This window comes from Martes martes (assembly GCF_963455335.1).
Source record: "Martes martes genome assembly, chromosome: 11".
Lineage (NCBI taxonomy): Eukaryota > Metazoa > Chordata > Mammalia > Carnivora > Mustelidae > Martes > Martes martes.
The window spans coordinates 3161169-3182752 of record NC_137899.1 but is presented as its reverse complement, the minus strand read 5'-3'; the positions used below and the strand labels follow the sequence as shown (position 1 = coordinate 3182752).

The 21584-nt window shown below is 49.0% G+C and overlaps 1 protein-coding gene across 1 annotated transcript in view; it reads right to left on the bottom strand.

Moving 5' to 3' along the window:
* ABCA13 (ATP binding cassette subfamily A member 13) overlaps positions 1–21584 on the bottom strand; it is a gene marked incomplete at both ends in the record, with an annotated part of 337321 nt that overhangs the window by 97814 nt on the left and 217923 nt on the right. Inside the window, 5 exons of the mRNA XM_080818179.1 lie at positions 2085–2193; positions 8744–8831; positions 11247–11365; positions 14731–14800; positions 19973–20065. Of these exons, the coding sequence (XP_080674305.1) occupies positions 2085–2193; positions 8744–8831; positions 11247–11365; positions 14731–14800; positions 19973–20065 (479 nt within the window). The remainder of the gene's footprint in view (positions 1–2084; positions 2194–8743; positions 8832–11246; positions 11366–14730; positions 14801–19972; positions 20066–21584) is intronic.

Below are 21584 nucleotides of genomic sequence, written 5' to 3'. Positions count from 1 at the left end.
ACCAGGCATCTCTGCACCGTACACACCATTTTAACCCCTTCTCCGAACACGTGTTTCTCCTGACTCAGTTCTCTCATAATCCTGTCTGGACCGACCAGGACCGTCCTTTCTTCTTAAGACCTCAGATTTCTGGTCTATATCCTTTAAACTCTTTCTCTACCTTTCCTTACTTGTGAAGTTCTTTAAATTCTCTCCTTTCCCCACTACTAACGCCTCCACCTTTTCTCTCATCTGCGTGCATGTTCTAATTTCACTTTTCCCTCCAGAGTCATGCTAGTCTTGCATGTGAGCAACCAACTTGCAACAGGTCACTTGATTGCAACCCGCCCTCTGCCCTTTAGCACACGGCTTCCAGATTATTTAGTCCAATACATCACTTTGATCACGACATTCTCTTTCTCCAATATAGGTAAACACTGTCTACAAGGAAAGGGCAGAGTCCTCACTCTGTTAGACAAGGTCAAGCAGAATTTGGCCTCAACCAACCACAGTTGTCTCTCAACACTCACCTTTACGACAAGGTCAAACTAGACTCTGCCACTGAACTTGATGCTATGACTCTCCCGCATTGCCGATACCTACAGTAGCTTTCAATCAAACCTTTGCCCATCCTTCAAGATCCGTGGTTCTCGACACCTGTACAGGAATCGGTTCTGCGCATGCCCTTCAGAAGTGACCTCTCACTTCCTGCAGCAGGAGAAGGAAGGCTCTGCTGTCAACCAGACCTAGAGCCACAGCACAGCCTCACGGCCTACCCTGCTCAGAGCCATCGCCGGTAGGGGATTTCTCTTAACCTTGGTTTTCTAATCAGTGAAGCCGGTTAATACTGGCCGCCTTACAAAACCACTGTGAGCAATCAAATGACACCACGGGTGTTAAATCTCGACTAGAGACCCCCGTACACTCCAGGCACTTACTAATATGGCTCTGCTGTCCATCATCTGAGGGAACTCCGTGTTTTTCCTATTTTTCTTAGGCATGCATATTTTCACTTTTGTATATTACCTACTATTGCTCCAACATAATTAAAGTGTCACAAAATAATTTAATCTTGTGTTATTAAAAACTTGGTGAATAAAGGGGGTGCCTGAGGGGCTCAGTGGGTTAAAGCCTCTGCCTTCGGCTCAGGTCATGATCCCGGGGTCCTGGGATCGAGCCCCGCATCGGGCTCTCTGCTCAGCGGGGAGCCTGCTTCTCCTCTCTTTCTGCCTGCCTCTCTGCCTACTTGTGATCTCTGTCTGTCAAATAAATAAATAAAATCTTAGAAAAAAAAAACTTGGTGGATAAAGGAAAACAAATATGGAAGTAAAAGATAGGGCTGGGGTAAAGCAAGAACATTGCAGCAATCACTCCACATTTACGCCCATGAAGACTGACGCTTCAACAAGTACATCTTGTGAATAAATTATGATAGGTGTGGCCTGCTGGTGCTTACACACTTGATGTCTTTATGACCTTTTTTTTTGGGGGGGGAGGGAATCTCAAAGAATTTGATAAATTACAATTTATCCCACTATGGAAAGTAATAACATCCCCTTAAATCAATAGTTTCACTCTGGATTCCAGAAATGAACTTGTGTCAATTTTTCAAAATAAGTCTTCTTCAAATAAATATCAAATAATGTCATTATTTCAAAATAGGAAAACACAGGCCGTGAGTCCCCAATCGGCTTAGATGAGTGATGAGTTGAGGGCCCAGCACAGAACAGAGGGTGATGTTTGCCTTCCCTACAACATGGGTGATCTCTACGATCTACAAGATCACTCCATATAAAAATGTCCTAAAAAAGAAACTATTCTTGGTTCTGTAAGATATTCAAGTCACGAGGGGGGCTCTCCGTCATCTCTTACTCCTCACTGTGCAGACTTGGTCGTAAGTATGAGAAGTTAAGAACAGTTAATGATCCCAAACAGAGGCCAATAGGGCCTACCACTTTGCATGTATTTATATGGGAACAGGCTGCCCTAGGAAAACCTTCCCACCACGCTTCACATTCATAGGCTTGATCTTTTCTACCTCCTCCACGTTTAAAGACATTGTCTTTTGAGAGCGGCGAATGATCATGCATGAAAAACGACATTACCGTATTGTCTCCAGTCCCGGTCGGGCGGTAAGTGTCTCCACAGTATCAGGTTGTTCAGATGATTCAAGTAGGAAGGTAGGGAATGGAAGCCCTTCTGATTGTACCACACCTACGAGAGAGGTGACATGATGGCTCTTGTGAAATTAGTTCCTCAGTCTTCGTCAGTAATTCCTGGACACAAAGGACACGTGTCCGTTAGGTTCAACAGCACCTGAATGTCGGACCCAGCACCGTGTCCCCGCACGCTGGCAGAGAGCAGTGAAATTCTCTGTCTGCTAATTTTATATTTATCTCAAGCATATAATTTCCAGCTAAAAATAGATGAATTTTCCCCAGAACAAATGTGAATGTTGCTCTATAATTATATTCTCACAGCAAAAAAGGAACCTAAACCCATCATTTTTTTTTCTTTCCCGGTTGGTAAGCTAATAAAATTTGACCTGCAAATTAAAAGCGGAGAAAATGATCAGAAAAAAATGATTACTTTCAAATTAATAACTGGATGCGGAACATTATCTCTCAAAATAAATGGAACTGAGCATTTGCCGAGTGTGGAGAATAAAGTAGCGTGTCCATTGGACAGGCAGAAGACGGAAGAGAGAGCAGGAGACAGTGTTACTAGAGCCGAGATAATAAGGAGCAGGAAAAAGGACTAATTGAACCATCAGTATCTGTGTTTCGAGATATCAATATTTTAATGAACTTTTCTTTTTTTTTTTTTTTTTGAAGTACACTCAGTGTGGAAAGCTGGGGAGCTGTCTTGGAGAGATCTGAGGACGTCACCGGCCACTTCTGGTCTTGACTCCATTGGCTGGACAGCTCGCTTCTCCAGCGCTGTCTTTTCCGACCCAAAACTATTCTCTTCAGAAGCAGATCTGATCCCCATAAAGTCAGAACCTGCTCAGAAGAACCTATCCAGGCCCTCACCGTTTGCAAAGTTAGGACCACACCTCAAGTCCCTGGCTCGCAACTGCGTTTCTTTTCCACTTCATGCCACTAGGACCCGTTGTCTTCCCACCAGGATCCTGGGGGCAGCTGTGTGTTCATGGGAATGGCTAAGGAACACACTATCTCTCCCGTACTTTCAAAAAAACAACTCCCCTACCAGACAAGGTTCCCCGAGTCTTTCTCCCGTAGCTCACTTCCTTAAGCAATTCAGAAAACAGACTCCTCTCTCTTTCATGCCAACTACTCACCCTCCTCTTGAAATAGTTTAAGGTCAGAGAGGCATTTTTGTGAATCTCTTTTTTTTTTTTTTTTAACTCCAGAGAGGAAGGCATCCCATTTGGGCAGGACTAACCATGGGACCTAGGACATCGTGCGGTCTTCTAGGGTGAATCTGAGAAGATCTAAGATTGTGTGACAATTTTTTTAATTTTTTTTTTTAATGTATGTGTTTTTTAAGTAAGCTCTACGCCTAATGTGGGCTTGAACTCCTGACCCCAGATCAAGCATTGCCTGTTCCACTGACTGAACCAGCCAGACGCCCCCAAACTTTAAAGACACAAATGTGTGTTTGCAATTTTACAGATGTGCGTAATTCATACACTTCGTTCTGAAAAGCATGGGAAGGCACAGCTTCTGTGATGGGGGCTGGCACTGCACTGGGGGCTCATGTCACAGACCAGGGGCACCTGGTGCGTCCAACAAGGATTCCTCCCACGCAGACCCATCCCGCCACCCCCGGGCTCTCACACACAGGGGCTGCCATATTTCTGGAAACAACAGAAAGCTGGGATCCTGCTGAAGTCAAGGGACAGGTGAATATAGTAGGAAAAACCCTGCCGGTGGACACCGGAACTCCCGGGATGGATGCCTGGGACCTGGTTCATTGTGTTTCATTTGTTTGTTTTAATCTAATTTATTTAAAAGCAGGGTGGGGTTTTTTTGGACTGAAGAATGACACGGAACATGGGTATGGAGACTGAAGTGTCATTGCTGTCGTCGGTGGCAGTGTGGCCCAGAGCCCACTCACACCCCATCCCACTCTCCGGAGGCTCAGAAACACCTGTGTCTGATTGCATTTACGACCCCACTTCCTCCACACCCTCTGTGCAGCCCTATGCCTCCCCCCTCTGAACATGGGCTCAATCGCATGGCTCGGTCACGTCGTGGCTCTCTCTGGCCAACAGAATGTGGCGCAGGATGGGTTTGAAAACGGCTCCCCTGTGCCTGCAGCCCCTCTCTGCTTCTGCTGAATGGAGTCCCCCACATCACGCTGGGGAGGCCACAGCCAGCCCCCCGCACGTGGTCATGAGTGACCAGGTCCATGCCGCCGAGCCTCCAGCAGGAGGATCCCCGGACTCCGGACCTGATAAAGACATACTGTGGCAGCCACGGGGATCCAAGGCAGCATCTTACACAACGCTGTCGTGGCAACGGGTGGCTGATACACACACGGGTACCGTACTCACAGGAACCTCAGTACTGTCACTAACACGGAAAATAGACAGCATTGGTTTTAAGATCAGCATGTGGGTGACAAAGAGACATTTAGAGAAATCTGGAAATTATGGGAGAAAAACTTTAGAAGTGCAAGGGGGGAATGGCAAGAAAATTGGTATCGATAACAGCAGAGATGCAGTTCAAAACATCTGGTAAAGCGTCACCTGTGGTGACTTCAAAGATGGAAATTGTGCCCAATGCACTCCTTGGCCAGGGTGTGCAGGTCTGGAGACAAGCCAGGAGATGGCCCCAGAATGGAGACCAAGTCAGGGGCGTGGCAGCCAGGAGCTCCGTGAGAACGCTGCAAGGGTGGTGCTGAGTGACCCTCTCAGGGGACAGAAGGTCATCTGGGATGCCCCATTGAACCCTGACAGTCCCAAAACACCAGGGCGTCCATTGAGCAGGAGCAGCGCGTCTCAGCAAGAGCCCTGTGCAGCCGCGGACCTCATGTGGATAAACAGCCCACAGGACCTCCCAGGGAGCGAGGTCAGGAGGGTCCTGCCAGCAGAGGACACCAAGGGGAAAGGGCTCTGAGCCCAGCTCTCTACCGGCAGGAAGCAGCCTGTTGCCCAAAAGGCATATTTCCAAATGTCCCCTCATAGGTGGCCATCGAAGATGACAAAGAAGCAAGGGACAGAGAGCAACCAGTGGCCGTGGAGAAGGAAGAACGAGACCACACCCAGGGGACAAGACCGGCGCCAGGTGAAGGGGCCTCGGCCCGGGGAGGGATGCCGGAAACGCTTGCTGAGCACAGGCCCCTCGGACCAGGGAGCTCAAGGAACCCTCCTTGTTGATGCTGGTGACGGCCTGGGGTTGTTTGCCGAACAGAATCTCCTTACCAAGGAACGAGTAATTCACAGAGGGGGACCATTTTTTACCTTCCTTTCAGTTCTGGTAACTGGCCCTTCCTTGGGATGAATTTTAAATTCTTTAGGTAAGTAATCATACTTTAGGGTGATCTGAAAATTAACGTCTCAGACGTAGCAGAGTCCAAAGGAAGAGCTTTTTTTTCCTTCCTCCCTCCCTGTCCCCCTCCCTCCCTCCCTTCCTTCCTTCCTTCCTTTCTTTTCTTCTCTGAAGAATGATTTTCTAAAACACCACGAGGCTGTGTTCTGCAAATAAGATGTGGGATTTCCTTCCCCACCAGCCTGGAAGTCAGGACGCAGTACAATCTGGTCGCCCACGGAGGCCGTCACTCTGCTCTCAAGAACACATTATGACACCTCAAAACAGACCTTTCCTCTCAGGAATCATGAGTAACCGTGTTTCAGAAAAGCAACTAAGTAGCTGCAAAGGGGTAAAAAATCCCTCCATGGACGTTCAAACGTCTCAAATCCCTCTGAGCATCAAAGACGATGTCAAACCCTGGGCAGGGAAGGGCGGCCTTCTTATCTGAAGTGCCTACATTCTAGAAGGTGTTTGGATTAAACAAGCTGAACACTCCAGATGTGTACAAATAACTCACCAAGGCCCCAGGACAGCCATTCTACAACATAATACTTTCATTCGCCTGGTCTATTTCTATGCAAATTTCCCATTTTCTCTACAAAGAGGCTATGGAAATCAGACAGCCTCTTACAAAGGAACCCTAAAGGCCAAAGCCAAGGCCAGCGGTAATTCCTGAAAAGCAAATGCAATGATTTAGTATGACGCCAGTCACCAAGAGCTCCCGGGGACCTGCAGAAACCGACTCCCTTCACAGCCACAGCGGCTCCCTGATTCTCTAGCTCCTTACAAAGGGGCTCGTTCCCCAGACACCCCGATACAATGCACATGCTGGCCTGTGCCTGGCAAATGACATTAGAAACCGCAGAAGTGGAGCATCTGGGGGGCTCCGTCAGTAAAGCGTCTGCCTTTGGCTCAGGTCATAATCTCAGAGTCCTGGGATCAAGGCCCCACATGGGACGCCCTGCTCTGCCCGGAGTCTGCTTCCCCCTCTCCCTCTGCCTGCCACTTGCCCCTGCTTGTGCATGCGATCTCTCTCGCTCTCTCTCTGACAAACAAATGAAAAAATTCTTAAAAAAAAAAAAAAAAAAAGAGGGGCGCCTGGGTGGCTCAGTAGGTTAAGCCTCTGCCTTCGGCTCAGGTCATGATATCAGGGTCCTGGTGATGAGGGAGCAGGAGGCTGGCTGAGGACAAAGCAAAAGCTGGCACCTTGCACCCCCTCTCCATCCGCTCCCCTCGGTGATGTGTGTGACATTCCTCAGGCACCCCTGACTGCCAAAACGAGAAACAAATAGTTAACTTGCTGAGATCACAATCCCGCAAGACAGGAGTCTCCCTTGGTTTACAAATGTCCTAGAGATCTACGAACAAAGAAGTTACATTATCAATAGCACAATTTCCAGAGGCACATAACTCAGTTCCTCAAGCCTTAATGTCACCCTCCCCTCCATGAACAAAACTGAAGGAGGCTGGGGTAGAAGGAAATGTAAGTGAAGTGAAGTTTCTTCTGTACCTAAATCTCACTAACAAAGACGCTTGATAGCAGGATTGTGACATTCCACCAGGAATCTCCCAACCATCTTGATGTTAATGGCTCGCCAAAAGACAGCATTGATCAAGCCTCGGGTATCCCTGCACCTTGGAGGCCTCCTTTAGCATATGAAAACTCCGTTCAAACCTCCCTTTCCCTCACCTTCCCCCAACCGCAGGGTACATAACCTGCCGTCCCTCACAACCCGGGGCCGCAGCTCTTCCTGCCCACGGGTCCTGTCCCCGTGCTTTAATAAACCACCTTTTTGCACCAGAGACGTCTTAAGAATTCTTTCTTAGCCGTCGGCTCCGAACCTCACTCCACCGAACCTGACCTAGGTTCTAGAACTTCATCACTGGGATCGAGCCCCGCATCGGACTCTCTGCTCAGCAGGGGGCCTGCTTCCCCCTCCTCTCTCTCTGCCTACTTGTGATCTCTGTCAGATAAATAAATAAAATCTTTAAAAAAAAAAAAGAAAGAAAGAAAAGAAAAGAGAAAAAAGAGCAGGTTCTGGGAAGCCCAGACTGCTGGTCCCACATGTCTGCACACCTACTCGCTTTGAAGCCTGTTTTGGACTGGTATAGATTAAAAAGGTAAAATATTCTCGGAAGAAATGAACAGATTCCTTCCACCAATTTGGCACATTTTAGTACTAGCTGTATCGGACGTTCGAGAAGCCAGCGAAGGTATTTTGGATGATTTTTCTCCCAAGCTATGAATCCTGATACTTTGCTCATGAGTTCTCAATCTTCTCCTGGGTGCGGCCCGCAGAGGAAGAGACATGTGAAGAGTCCTCAGCTAAAGGAGGGATTTGTGACCAGGGGTACGTGGCGACGGACATTCTTTGTCCGTTATTACCTAGTGAAATACGATGGTTAAAACTACCATCGAGGATTATACTGTGAAGCATGAATGTGAAAATGTTGCTCAGGGATTACACCTTGAAATACTTGTGAAGACGCTTGGTTCCACCGAGGGGAGCCCCGGCAGCCACTCACCCTTACCGTGGTCCACAAAAGTCCCACCACAACGCAGGACCCCCCCCCCCCACCACCACCACCACACTCTACTGTTTCTAGGTTTCTCTCCCAATAGGCACCAACACCAGACTAGTTCACCCATCCCCGGGAATGAAAGCTTTGAATCTCTGGTCTTTCCCCATCTGAAGACAGTGTCCCGTCCTCGGAGAAGTTTCTGCTGTGAGTCACCACCTCTGAGTTACCGCTGGTGGACCAAGGCGTGTTTCCTCGGATCCACTCTCGTTCCCACACAACCAACGAGCCCTCCCACGTATTCTCGGGAAACATTTCTAACTCACTGGGATCGTCCCAGCAGGGCTTGAGAAACCCGGACCCCTACTAGCAATTCTGAGTAGAAACCTCTTCTCTGTGCTGGCTCTCAGTCCACACAGCCTTCTGGAAGAAGGGGAGCTCCAGGACATGTGCAGAAGAGCTCCTGAGCTAGCGATATGTTGGGTTATTCCGACAAAGGGGTGTTTTTAAAGACAGATGATCTTTTTATTTGCATGAGCTCCATTAGGTGAATTCCGGTCTTGACAAAAGGTAGTAAGCTACTCTATAAGAAAGCAACTCCTTTTCTCTTTTGTACATCTGTTTTTATTTCATAGTAACAAATGCTGGGGTCTGATTCGGTTCCTCTCATGCCCGTGAATATATCTGCATGCCGAGTTTCCCCAGATGCTCTCTAACACAGGAAGGAAAAAGAGGGAAACTCTTACCTTTGCCAGAGTGTCCGGTTGCGATGTATTGGGATTTGCATCTTGACCTTGATCAGGGATCCGCACCCCGAAAGACCAGCCTCCAAGCCTGATAATAGGAACAGGTGTTAGTGCTTATTTTCTATTTTGTTTACCTTTTTAAAAGATTTTGTTTATTTAACAGAGAGAGAGAGAAAAGGGTGAGCACACACAAGGGGAGGGGGGAGAGGCAGGCAGAGGGAGAGGGAGAAGCAGGCTCCCCACTGAGCAGGGAGGCAAATCTTAATATCAGAACCCTGGGATCATGACCTGAGCAGAAGGCAGATGCTTAACTGAGCCCCTGAGGTGCCCCAGGAGTCAGTGCTCTAACCAGCACTGACGTCCAAGCACAGGGCACTCTGTCACCACTAAGTAGTTATGATGGCCTGAGAACGGCAGCCCCCTAATCAACCACCTTTGGTGATATGACAGCACAGGGACTCGGGGCACAGATGGGCTTGGTGGGGCTCCTGGATGAGATGTCCATGACGGACCTTGTGTATTCAGCAAGTGCCCCTAAGGCTTGCTGTACTGGAAAGTCTCCTACCGGGACTGATACTTGGTTAGGAAATGCCTGTCATGTCCAGGACGGGGTGATCACCAGCATGTTAACTATTTTAATTAAAAGTCACTCCTCCTGCAGATTGGCTACTCTGATTTACATAGTCTACATGATTTACATGATGTACATAATCCATCACTCTTTCAAGCTGCCCCGTTTTGCACGGTTTTGCTTCCCTTCTCTGGCTTCTGTCCTGTCCAACGCCAACATCACCCCATCCAGGAAGTGTGCAGAGGACTTCAGCCGGGGCCGACTTCCTCCTCTTGGGGCTCTCACAACACCCAACATCCCCAAGCATTGATTCACCTGTCAGCCCGGGTTTCCACGGTCTGTCTGCTGGTTTACTGCTCACGCAGCTCTGTGAGTTTCCCTGCGTGGGGGCAACACCCTTTCCCTCGGTATCCCACAGGCTGTGCTCTGCGGTATCTGGAACCTGCAGAGCTTCCAAAACTGTGGGGCATCAAAAATGAAGGCTCCTATTTAACTCTGGATAGAGTAAAACGGAAGAACAGCCTTCCACGGACAGTGCCGCTGCCCTGAGCAGAACTGAGGCAAAGGAACAAGGATACATTCCCACTGGGCTCAGTGCATTTATTCATTCATTCATTCATTCATTCATTCATTCCAGGATGAATTCATTTGAGAGACAATGAATGAGCACCTTCTAGGTGCCAGATATTATGCTGAGCCCTAGACATACAAGCCCCCGCCGTTGCCTGGGACATGTATAAAAATATAAGAGGTGACCTTGGGGGCGTCTGGGTGGCTCAGTCAGTTGAGCTTCTGACTCTTGATTTCGGCTCAGGTCGTGATCTCAGGGTCACTGGATTGAGCCCTGAGTCAGGCTCAGTGTGCAGCTTGGGCTCTCTCTCCCTCTCTCTATCTCTCTCAAATAAATAAAGCTTAAAAAAAAAAACAATAAAAATTTTTAAAAAATTAAAAGATCTAAGAGGTGGGCAGCAGGAGTGGCGGTGGCAGCACACTGGGAGGTGTCGGGGAGGGAGCGCTGCTGGGGCAGCAAGGGTAAAGAGGACGCAGGAAGAGTCACGGGGTGTCCCAGGCCCTGCAGAAGGGCCCAGGGAGGCTTCTGTATTGAAGAAACAGGATGCACTTGAGGTCCCAGGAAATCCGCCGGCGTGGCAAACGTGGCCTCAGTCGAAAGCGATGAGCAGCGCCCATCCCCACGCTCCTCGTCCAGATCCCCACCCCCACCAGGCTCAAGGAGATTCATCATCAAACAAGAGCCTTCCCAGGAACTGCCTAGGAGAGCAGTCGGCCCCACGTCCACGTGTCAGACGCTGCATGGAGAGGGAGATCTCAAGGGAGGCCATTTCATGGTGCTGGGATGTCAGCTGCCCTTAACCTCCAAATAGGTAAACCACCTCTCGGCTCCCGTGAGGGAATCTCCATTGACAGGACTCCCCCCACCCCCACCGACCACCTGGGAGAGCGAAAGCCAGCAGTGGGCAACCTTGTTAAGGTCAACAGCATTTCTTTGGAATTTTTATGAGCATCAACATTAAACATTTGACTCTTTTGAGTTTTTAAGAATGTTGGCATTTGAGGGGGCGCCTGGGTGGCTGAGTTGGTGAAGCCTCTGCCTTCGGCTCACATCATGACCCCAGGGTCCTGGGATCAAGTCCCACATCCGGTTCTCTGCTCAGCCAGGAACCTGCTTCTCCCTCTCCCTCTCCTGTTCCCCCTGCTTGTGCTCTCTCTCTCTCTCCCTCTCTCTCAAATAGATAAAATCTTTAAAGAAGGAAAAGAAGAAAGAAAGGAAGGAAGAAGAAAAGAAAAGAGAAAAGAAAAGAAGAAAAGAGAAAAGAAAAGAAAAGAAAAGGAAAAGAATGCTGGCACTTGAAACAATGGGCTTTCCACAGTGACTTGAAGAACAGAAAAGACCCAGGGGCAATCTGGACCCACCTGGGTCTCTCCTTCGGCACCAGCAAGTACTCCTCCAGGTGGAAGGCTGACAGGTCCAGCAGAGTGTGCCCCTGGCGGTTGGTCAGGTAGGGAGCCCCGACGCTCAAGTTTGGACACTTCTGTAGTTGTTTCCGAAGAGGGAAAATAGAAACTTTGTTATAACCCACACACAGCCTCTCTGAAATCACTTTCAACATGACTTTCGCCAGCTTCCTTTTCTCATAACTTCTCTGTGGGCTTCTCCGTGCTCTGGTTTGCTAAGCTCCTTGAGAGTCACCTGCGTTTGAGAATTATACCAGAATCCCACCATGACCTTCGCCTGCAGTTTTGACCGGAAACTTCACATCCTTCTCCGCATGCAAGTTTGGGTGGATTTGCAAGAACTCAAAAGTGAACAATACCCCCACGGGGGTGATCTGGCATCTGATGAAATTGAGGCACTGAGTTGAGTGTCGCTAAACAGAATTCAAGGGACCGTGTCTCTCACAGAAGTCCCATAAGTAGAAGCCAAAGGGCTCCGGTCCAGCACTCACTGGGAGGGCTGACACCTGCCCAGAGCCACGGACTCATCGCTGCTCAGAGAGGCTCGCCCCACCACCGTCAGGATCCAGACTCTGTTTCCCAGAACGGTCTAGAAAAGACAACCCACTCAGGCAGCTACACCACCAGGAGCTCCCTTCAGCTTCTAAAGCTTTCCCATCCGCACGCTGGAAATGAACCCAGCCTCCCTGAGCTCCTGGGCTTTCGAGGGACCAGACACCCGTAAAAGGACGGCAAAGTAAGGGTCATAGATAAATTCAAGATAAGGCTTCCAGGTTTGTGATCAAACGGACAGGGAAAGACAGGGAAAGGAATGAGAGTCATTAGCAGTTTCTGCCGATGTCAGTGACCTCCGCCACAGGGGAACGCAACACCCTATCTGGTTTCCCTACCTCCGGCTTCCTTTCTAATCCATCTGGATTAGATGAACACATCTCTCTAGAGCAGCCGGGTTCACTCAGGTGCCTGCCTTGAAGAAAAATTCAAATTCCAATCAAGAAGTCAGGTGCAGTAGAGCATGTCCTCAGTTTCTGTTTCTAACCTTATCTGTTTGGTTCCACCCCAACATGCCCCCTGTAGTAAGCTGAATACTGGCCTGCGAAGGTGTCAGGTCTGAAACTCTGGAGCGTACTTGTAAGGGCTTCGATGGCAAACTTTGCAGACGTTATTCAAGTAAGCATGGAAAGGGGAGACTGTCCTGGATTGTCAGGGTAAGTCCTAAAGCAGGCACATGCACCCTTGGAAGAGGAGGCAGAGAGGGAGAGGCAGAGAGAGAGGAGGAGGACAAGGAACAGGAAGGAAAGAGCCAGCAGAAGCTGGGAGGGATAGGAACAGACTCTGTCACCGCCTCCAGGCAGAGCGCCCTGATTTCATCCCCGTATACTGGTTTTCAGACTTTTGACGCCAGAAAGTGACAGGATGGACTTGTTGCTTGAGGGCACCCTATCTATGACAAGTCATTATAGCAGAGACAGGAAACAAGTGCCCCCTCCACTCAGTCTGTGGGAAGCCACGCTCATTCCTGACGGCAGGCTTTGAGTCATATCTTGGGGTTCTCCAGGGACAGTGAAGCCTGAAACAACCCCTTGTTCTCCGGTGCCTGCCCGATTCCAGTGCCCTTGAAGTGGCACGTCTGCAAAGTCACATTGTCCCCCTCAGAAGCAGGGCTGCCCCTGGAACACTGCTGTGGGTTCGGAGAGACTCACACAATCAATGAATACCCCAGGGAATGGGCGTATTCGTGCACACCGGGACCTCTGGATAACACGCGTGAATTTAAGGGGAGAGAAATACTTTGCCTTCCAGTAACTGGGCTCAGCAGAAACTCTGGGGAGTGGAGACCCAGCACTGGGTCCTGGCAGTCCCCCCACACACCGTGCGCGGCCCCTCTGGGCCAGCCTGCAGGGCGGCACCATTCTGAGCTGCGTCCCGTCTCCTAGACCAGAGTCCTCTGCCTCCCAGCGTGAGGAGCAGCATTTCTCAAAGCGCGTCCCAAAGAACGCAGGTGTCACAGACAGGAAGGAGTCGTTGGTCGAGTAACCTGCAGGGAATCCTTTGTTCTAACCCACCATCGGCGCCAGCACGAGCTGGCATCAGGACAGGCTGCAGCAAGGGGACCCATTCGATCCGCCTTTATCTGCGTGTCCGAGGCTTGTCTGGCTGTACCACAGGAACCTTTCTTCCCTCCGTGCATGATACTGAAGTGTTCTGGCTCATGTAAGTTGGCGTGAATTTAGGAACATCTCCGTCATTCGTTCCTTTGCCACAACAGAGCTAAGGTAGCTCATAGGAAAAGGTGCTGATTGAACAGAATGATTAAATCAAGGCCAGGAATAAGGGCACAGAATGAAAAATTAGTGGTTTCGTAACAGAAGGGAATAAAGAAGAGAGGGAGGAATCCACCGTGGCGTCCAAAAAACCGGGAGCGAGAGATAGCTGGGCTGTCCCTGCAAAGGAGAACACAAGACGGCTGAGTGGCCGGACAGCCGGGCCCGGGGACATGGGCGGAGTCTCGGCAAACTCTCAGGTCAGCCACCAACCACGCCTCCGCCACGGGGCTGTGCCACTGCTCTCACTCACGTGCCCACGCTCTATGTCAGAGAAGAAAACAGGCCAGGTCCATCCAGGAAAAACCTCCTCAAGTCACTAAACTAGTAAAAGAAATATATCCCATGTTCCACTAAACAGAAAACCCCTGGAAACATGGGCTTCACGGGGCCATGTTTTCCTAACAGACCCTTGGTCCATTTCAACTGAGACTTTTGCTTTTCCTTTCTGGAAATTAGGATTGCACGTTAGCTTGGTGACTGTGGCTAACAGGCTGATGCTTTCTTATTAATTACGTTTTGAGATTTGCTTTCAGATGAGTTCCAGTCAGCTTTCCAAATAAGTTTCAATTCCCACCCTGGTGCAGAGTGGAGAGCTAAGAGCCCCGCTTCAGCAGCGGAGTCCGTACCCCCATCCGTTTCTGTAGGACGGCCGTAATCCGACGAGACAGGTGGGACCTTAGCTTCTAACATGTAGCCCTCCACACTCCAACAAGTATAAGACAGGACGCTGGAGGTCATCCTGCCTGAAAACTGGGGGAAATCGCCAAAAGGCAATTCTAGCTTCTGTCTCATGAATTGAAGAAGATTAATTTGCTTACTAAATGCTGTCAGAGATGTCAATGGTCATGAACAGCAGGAAATGAGTAGCAGGGTCACTGTAGAGCCCACAGAACATGCCAGGTCACTGGGGAGCCCACAGAACGTCGTATCATGTAAATGTCCACTGTGTATTGTAACTTTTCCCAGAACCAGCTAATCAGGTCAAGCAGAGAGTCACAGAAGCTCCCTGAGTTAACAGTAATGAAGACGTCGTAGACGTCGTAGACGGCGTAAGCTCGTTTTTGTGACTTGAGGGTTGAAACCTACAAAGGATCAAACACACCGTAGAAACCTACCAGGCAGCCGCAGGAGTCGGGTGTTCGGGCCTGAGACAGGGGATCCACGCGCCAGCATGAAGAATTCCTCCTAGCAAACAAAGGAGAGACTCAGGATGATCTTTCCGATTACAGAGCTCGTTGATTTCCATAAAAGAGTTGCATCAGCCCAGAGCGGCTCAGGAGATAGTCATCTCCTGCTGCAGAAGGCAGAGCTCTTACATTTGTTTTCACAGCTTGAGCTGCTAATCTGATGACAACGTTTCATTACGGTGACAGTGTTTCCATTCTATTAAATGATGCTCACTTGGTTGGCTGTACGCAAAGTGCTGCCAAGGCTCCCGGGGACGTGCGCCGGGGCCAGGGGCTCACCTGCCTCTGCAGACACCTGCTCTCAGGCACTCCGCTCTGCGCACCACGCCAGCAAGCGATAAGCACAGGAGCTTCTAATTCAGCTTCGTGGCGCGACACAACGATTTAATCCGCATTTAAAGAAAAACAAGGATTAATTTTCCAGTATGAAGAAAGGCTGCTGGACAGAAACGGTGAGGAAAGGACCTGGTGGAGTGGCTCCAAACCTTTCATCCCGAAGTTCCCCAGGCGCTCTCACCCTTGGGGTCTCCGTTCTCTTTTTTCCTGATGCTCATAAATCAAAAGTTACTTTAGTAATAATCATCCCTATCTCCTCAAAACTTGGTCAAGAAGGGAGAAGACGAACATTTCCTGAACAACAGACACCCTGCCGGGGATTTTTGCCAAAACGTCCCGCTGGCCCCACTTTTCAGAAGGGGAAATGGAGGCTCTGAGAGAGAGCTCGTCCAAGGTCACACTGAGTAGGACGGGTCTTTGGTGCCCTGCGCTCCTGGCTCTGGGCTGTGCTGCTCCCACGTGCTCCCACCAAGGTGCAAAGCATCCAGCCGACGACAAGAAGACCTCGCTGTGTCCACGGAAGCAAGTCAGCAAGAACCTGGCTTCTTCCGGTCTGGGGTGCGGCATTCAGGAATGCTGGGTTTCGGGTCTCCTGAATGCAGGGGAGGCTAGGATTCCTGTCTGGTGTGCATTTTGAATCTCGGAAGGAGGGAGCTGCCGTAAGGGCCTGATCTCGGGAGGAAAGGGCCCTGAGACACAAACTTGCCTAAAGGAACAACAGGCCTTCCCATGGGGGCAGCAAGGGCACCCCAGCCCGTCTGAAGGCTGAACTGGCTTCAAGCCGACACCGCCTTGCTCGTGGACCTAAGCCCCTTGGTCTTTAGCGGACCTCACTCACCCGCCTTGAAATCTGCAGACCACTGGCCTTGAGAGTGAAGGACCAGAATTTCCCAGAAGACCAGCCCTGACTGCATTTGAGAACACCTGCCAATGCCAGCAAGTCCGCTCAGGGCCTGTGGACAGGGGACTCAGCACCACGCACTCACTTCTCTGGCACGGAGCCCCTCCCCCCTGCTTTTCCAGCACCCTCCCCTCTAAAATTCTCGCACTTGGCCTGGAAGATGGCCTTTGGGACCACAGCCCGCTTATTTTCCCAGATGGCCAGCTTCCTGAATGAAGCAGACTTTCCTCACTCACCATCCTTTGTCCCTCAAGTATCAGGTTTCCAGGGGCGAACCATCGAACCTGAGTTCAGAACAGATACCCGGTCCAGTAACAGGACCACCGTGGCACCTGAGCTGAGCGCTGCTCTTTCTAGAGAACCGGGAGCCCCGGATGCAGAAAGCAGAGCCAGGGTTAGGAACCTGCCCACGACACACGGCAAAGACATGGTAGAGCTGAGACGTGGGCTCAGGCAGTCGGTCCCTGAACCTGGGCTCTCTGCCCCTTCCCCACCAGGGCAGATCTGCGCACTCCTCGGGATCTCAGGGCTTCACCTCGACATCCTGAGTCTCCTCCGAAGGAATGTGTCACTGGCTGTTCCTAGCTGCGGACCCAACCTCAGGAGCCCTGGGAGTCAGAGGACAACGAGATGCTTCCTCATACTGCTGCAGACCGTCGAATCATGGAAATGACCTTCTACCTCTCCCCACCTGGCTTTCACAGTTCAGTGGAAATAAAAAATCTGCTTCCTTCCACTCTTGTTCTCTGTAAAGCATCAACAAGCATGGGTGGGCAAAGGGACCATTTTGTCTCAGAGACGGAGGGGAAAGTGTCACCGGAGCATAAACCTCATGAAATGAAATTAAATACTGAAAGCTACTGGTTGGCTTTCAAAAATTGGCAACTTTAAGCACATTTTAAAATTTAAATAATGCATCGTGTTTTATGATAGGAAAACTTGTATTTTAGGTCAAGCTTATACCACAATTAACTTTTTGGAGCTCTTTATTACCTTCCATACAAAAAGAGGTAAAAGTCAGGCATTCATCACCATACCCTTACGTAGGAGACTCAGAGGAACTCAACAGAAAAACAACCCAGAAGCAGAATCCCACTTAGCATCTTAAAATGATTCCTCTAATTTAACAATCAAATGATTGGTCAAGTCTGCCAGGAAAGGAAAATATAGATACCCCTAAAGTCAAGACCAGCTTCCGCTCACAGAAGGAAAGTCACTTGTCTTAAGGAGAACCTTTTGCTTCCATCTGGGATCTTAGCAAATCAAGCCTATTTTTGTTACATGGGCAGAAATTATTAATGTAAGTATTCATAGTGAGGGGCCCAGGGCAGTCTGCCCCGAAATGTGCAACTATGATATATTGATTATTTTGGATTAAATTTACAGAGGAGGGGCGCCTGGGTGGCTCAGTGGGTTAAAGCCTCTGCCTTCGGCTCAGGTCATGATCTCGGGGTCCTGGGATCGAGCCCCGTGGACTTTCTGCTCAGCAAGGAGCCTGCTTCCCCCCTGTCTCTCTCTCTCTCTCTCTCTCTGCCTGCCTCTCTGCCTACTTGTGATCTCTGTCAAATAAATAAATAAAATCTTAAAAAAAAAAAATTTACAGAGGAAAGAGCTGGTGGAGGCCAGGCACTCAGACCCTTTGTCCTGGAAGTAGGAGAAAAGTCTCCCTGAGGACGGTACCCTCTCTTCTTTTCTGGAGAATCCTATATAAGCGAACCTTGTTTCTTCTTTACCAATTGCCTACCCCAAGCCCAAACCTCTTTGTTTTGTAGATTCTTTACAAATGTATTGTCTCTTAGTCTAAAAGGTGTCCCAGCCTAGCCTGCTTTAGTCACTTCTTTGAGCTCCGATACATACTAATCAGATTTGTTTTTCTCCTGTTCATTTGTCTTACAGCGATTTAATTATTAGACCCGCTAAAGAACCTAGAAGGGAAGAAAGGAAAAGCCTTCAGCCCCTAAAATAACATTCTTGAGTGAGGCAGCCCCCACCGCCACCCCCGGCCTTTTGTCCTGGTGACCAAGACAAAGAGGCGGGAAAGGTTACAAAATTGGAACGGTTAAGAATAGACCCTGTGCATTTCCCGAGAGAAAGGAGAAAACCAACACACAGATTCAGGAAGGAAAAGAAAGGCTGAAGAGAAAAACCAAGGAGCGTGAGCTAGCTGCAGGGGGGTGGGGAAGGCAGCTGAAGGAGGGGGTTCTGAGCCCGGGAGGGGTGAGAATGGCGAGCCATCCTGAGTGCCAGGAAAGGAAATGCAATTCTAAATATGTTCTGCTGTTCTTAGCACTGAATCTACTTTTTCCCTCTCTGGAGAAATTCGATAAAGACAGTCCTTTGGGGGCGCCTGGGTGGCTCAGTCCTTAAGCATCCACCTTCGACTCAGGTCATGACCTCAGGGTCCTGGGGTCGAACCCTGCATCAGGCTCCCAGATCAGGAGGGAGCCTGCTTCTCCCTATCCCTCTGCAGCACCCCCGCTTGTGTGTGATCTCTCTCTCGCTCTCAAATAAACAAATAAAATCTTAAAATCCGACAGGTGGGGCCAGCCTCGCTCTCCGCAGGCCCTGGGCTGCTGGTCAGTGTCTCCAACCCCGTTTTACATCCCACCCGGTGCAGCAAAAGGGCGGAAACAAAGGTATCGCCATGGAAGCTCCTGCTTAGTAAATGGAATTACTTTGTTTTTCAACACCAGACTACAGTGAGGCGACGTAATTAATTTCCCATTAATGCATCCATACCGAGCCCCTAATAGTTATTCCCTCCTGATTGACGACTTGACTAATGCACCGATGTGTCCTTGCCCATTAGAAAAACCTACTGCCAATATTGCATTCTTGTCTAGATTTTTATATTTATGACTTCAAAGCGTACACTTTGGTACTTAACACATCCTTGTGGTTTTATCACGTTCCCCACGTGCTCTTCCCGGAACTGTACATTCCTGGAGCAGGGCCAGGTCGGACATCAACCCCGGTTCCTCCCACAGCACTGCTCTTATAGTAGATGCTCAATAAGTAACAGTCAAGCAAACTGAGAGAAGAAATTCTTTACGAAGAAAGGCAGGCTTTCACGAGTTTCATTAAAAAGTTGTCTCGATGTTATCACTTTCAAATCTTAGAAGGAAAAAAATCTTCAAGGTAATTCACCTCCAACAGGTGAACCATTTTAAGTTCCTTTGGTTAAAAATAAAAAAAATACAGTCTTTCCATAGGTACAAGTTTTCTCTAAAAGTTAATACACATTTCATATTTACTTGCTACTTCATGCTTTTTATCTTTGGGTTTTATTAGACAAGTTGAATGCTATTAATTATTAATTTTTTTTAGCTATAATATAAAGCTTGTGTTTGTGTTTACCAAGGAAAGATGAGGCAACTATGTAGCCTAACCGACTCCTTAGGATAATGTATGTCACTTAACGTTGCAAGGGGAGCTGGGTGGGGGAGTTGAGTGGCTCAGTTGGTTAATGCACCCACTCTTTTTTTTTTTTTTTTTTTTAAGATTTTACTTATTTGAGAGAGAGATGAGAGAGAGCATGAGAGGGGTAAGGGCAGCGGGAGAATCAGACTCCCTGATCGGGGAGCCTGATTCAGGACTCCATCCTGGGACTCCAAGATCATGACTTGAGCTGAAGGCAGTCGTTCAACCAACTGAGCCACCAAGGCGCCTCACACACTCTTGATTTCAGCTCAGGTCATGATCCCAGGGTAACGGGATGGAGCCCCATGGCGGGTTCTGTGCTCACCATGGAGTCTACTTGTCCCTCTCCCTCTGCACCTCCTCCCCCATCTCTAAAATAAATAATTAAAATCTTTTAAAAAGAAAATAAAATGAACCTGCAAGGGGAAAGACCAGTCAGGCAGGGAGATGGTTCTCGGGGTCTGCAGGGTTGTGGGTGGAGGACACACTCTCACGAAGGCAGCCGATACTTACAGGTCTGGGTTCAAATCAGCACAGAGTGGATCCTGATCTCCAAACTTCCGCAGAAGCATGTGGGTGAGCTCCCGGCCCTCGCTCCCGCTCCCGCTGCTGCTTTTTCCGAAGACAAAAGAAATAAGGTGGCGGTGTTAGTACTTGCTGGCAGAGATCGCAGGACAGCACGCCCTAGCTGAGCTGATCCGGGCACATGATTCTTAGACCTGTGATAGCAGACAACGCTTACCGTTGAGTTAGTATAGTAAAGCGAAACCATTGTTACGTATTAATTGTTGTTACATATTAATGCTCACACTGGATTCTTGTCCTCCGCTTCTCACTTCTACAACATTGTCATCTTTGGTATCTTGGCATGGCTTTTTAAAACGAATTTTAAAGGCTGCAGAAGATTTCATCACATTAGTATATTAAAATCTATTTTAAAAATTCTCTTAATGTGGGAACTCTGGTTTGTTTGAATAGTCTATTGGCCACTCTGCCGTAGAAGTTTGTATTTTTATGCTTTTTTTTTCCTATATGTGAGCTATATGGAACAACCATTTTCTTGGTAAATCCTGTGCGTGCTTTAAGTAGACATTGAATTATCATATTTATTTTACTGGCACAAGCATCAGAAGTCAGGTGATAGCTGCCGAGGAACAGCCAAGGCTTAATTTTCTTGCTGAAGACACCACCGGCGGTAAGACACACTATTCCTCTAACCCGGGGAGGTGTGGAAACAAACTATATTACATTCCATACATGGAGTGAAAGAGACACCTTGACTTGAGAAAATGGAGAGGAAAAGATCATTTAAATCTGTCTAAGTTGTACTCATTGGGAGTGGCCTCTTTGAAGTAATTAAAACTCTGAATTACTACTGCATTTCCAAAAGAAAGGAGGTTTATTACTTCCAGAACTTATTTATTCAAAATGCTTCTGAATAGACATGGTGGGGAACGCTTCCCCCCGAGATGAAGAAAAATGATGTACTATTATCATGAGCGGTTACTTATGTAGAGGGTGGCCTCCAATCTCTTTGGAAAGCAGCAGGTACGTTAACAAATGGACACAAAGGTTCATTTTAAACAACTTAAATCAGAAGCTTCCCGTAATAAGACCCTCGGTGTAATGTCCAAGCGCGGCGTCTCCTGATTTGCTTGTGGGCAGCGAGATGCTGATTCCCGAACACGGTTCTGAGTCGCCCCGGCAACCAAATACGGGGGTCGAGGCGCTCAGTCTTACTGAACCTTCACGACCCAGAAGCACCAGTAAAAGCCCGAAACGAAAAGGAACCTCAGTATAACCCTAACCCTAACCCAGATGGGATTTGACGGAGATTTCAAGTTTTCCTAACCCCCTCAGTGCGCCTCCAACACCCCAAACTGAAGTTTCCTCAGCTTCACATTTACCAGCCGCCGCCCCCGTGACCCTCCTCCTCACCTATGCGCCTTGAGAAGGGAGCTAAGGCCCCCAGCACTCCTCGGACCTTGCCATCTCTGCGCAAAAGGTGTCCAGCACTGTCTCCCCGAAGGCTGCACCCCGCCCCACTCCTCCCCTCCCGGGCCCAACCTCACCTGACCTGCCCCTCCCCATCCCACCCCATCCCACCCCATCCCAAGGGCCAGAC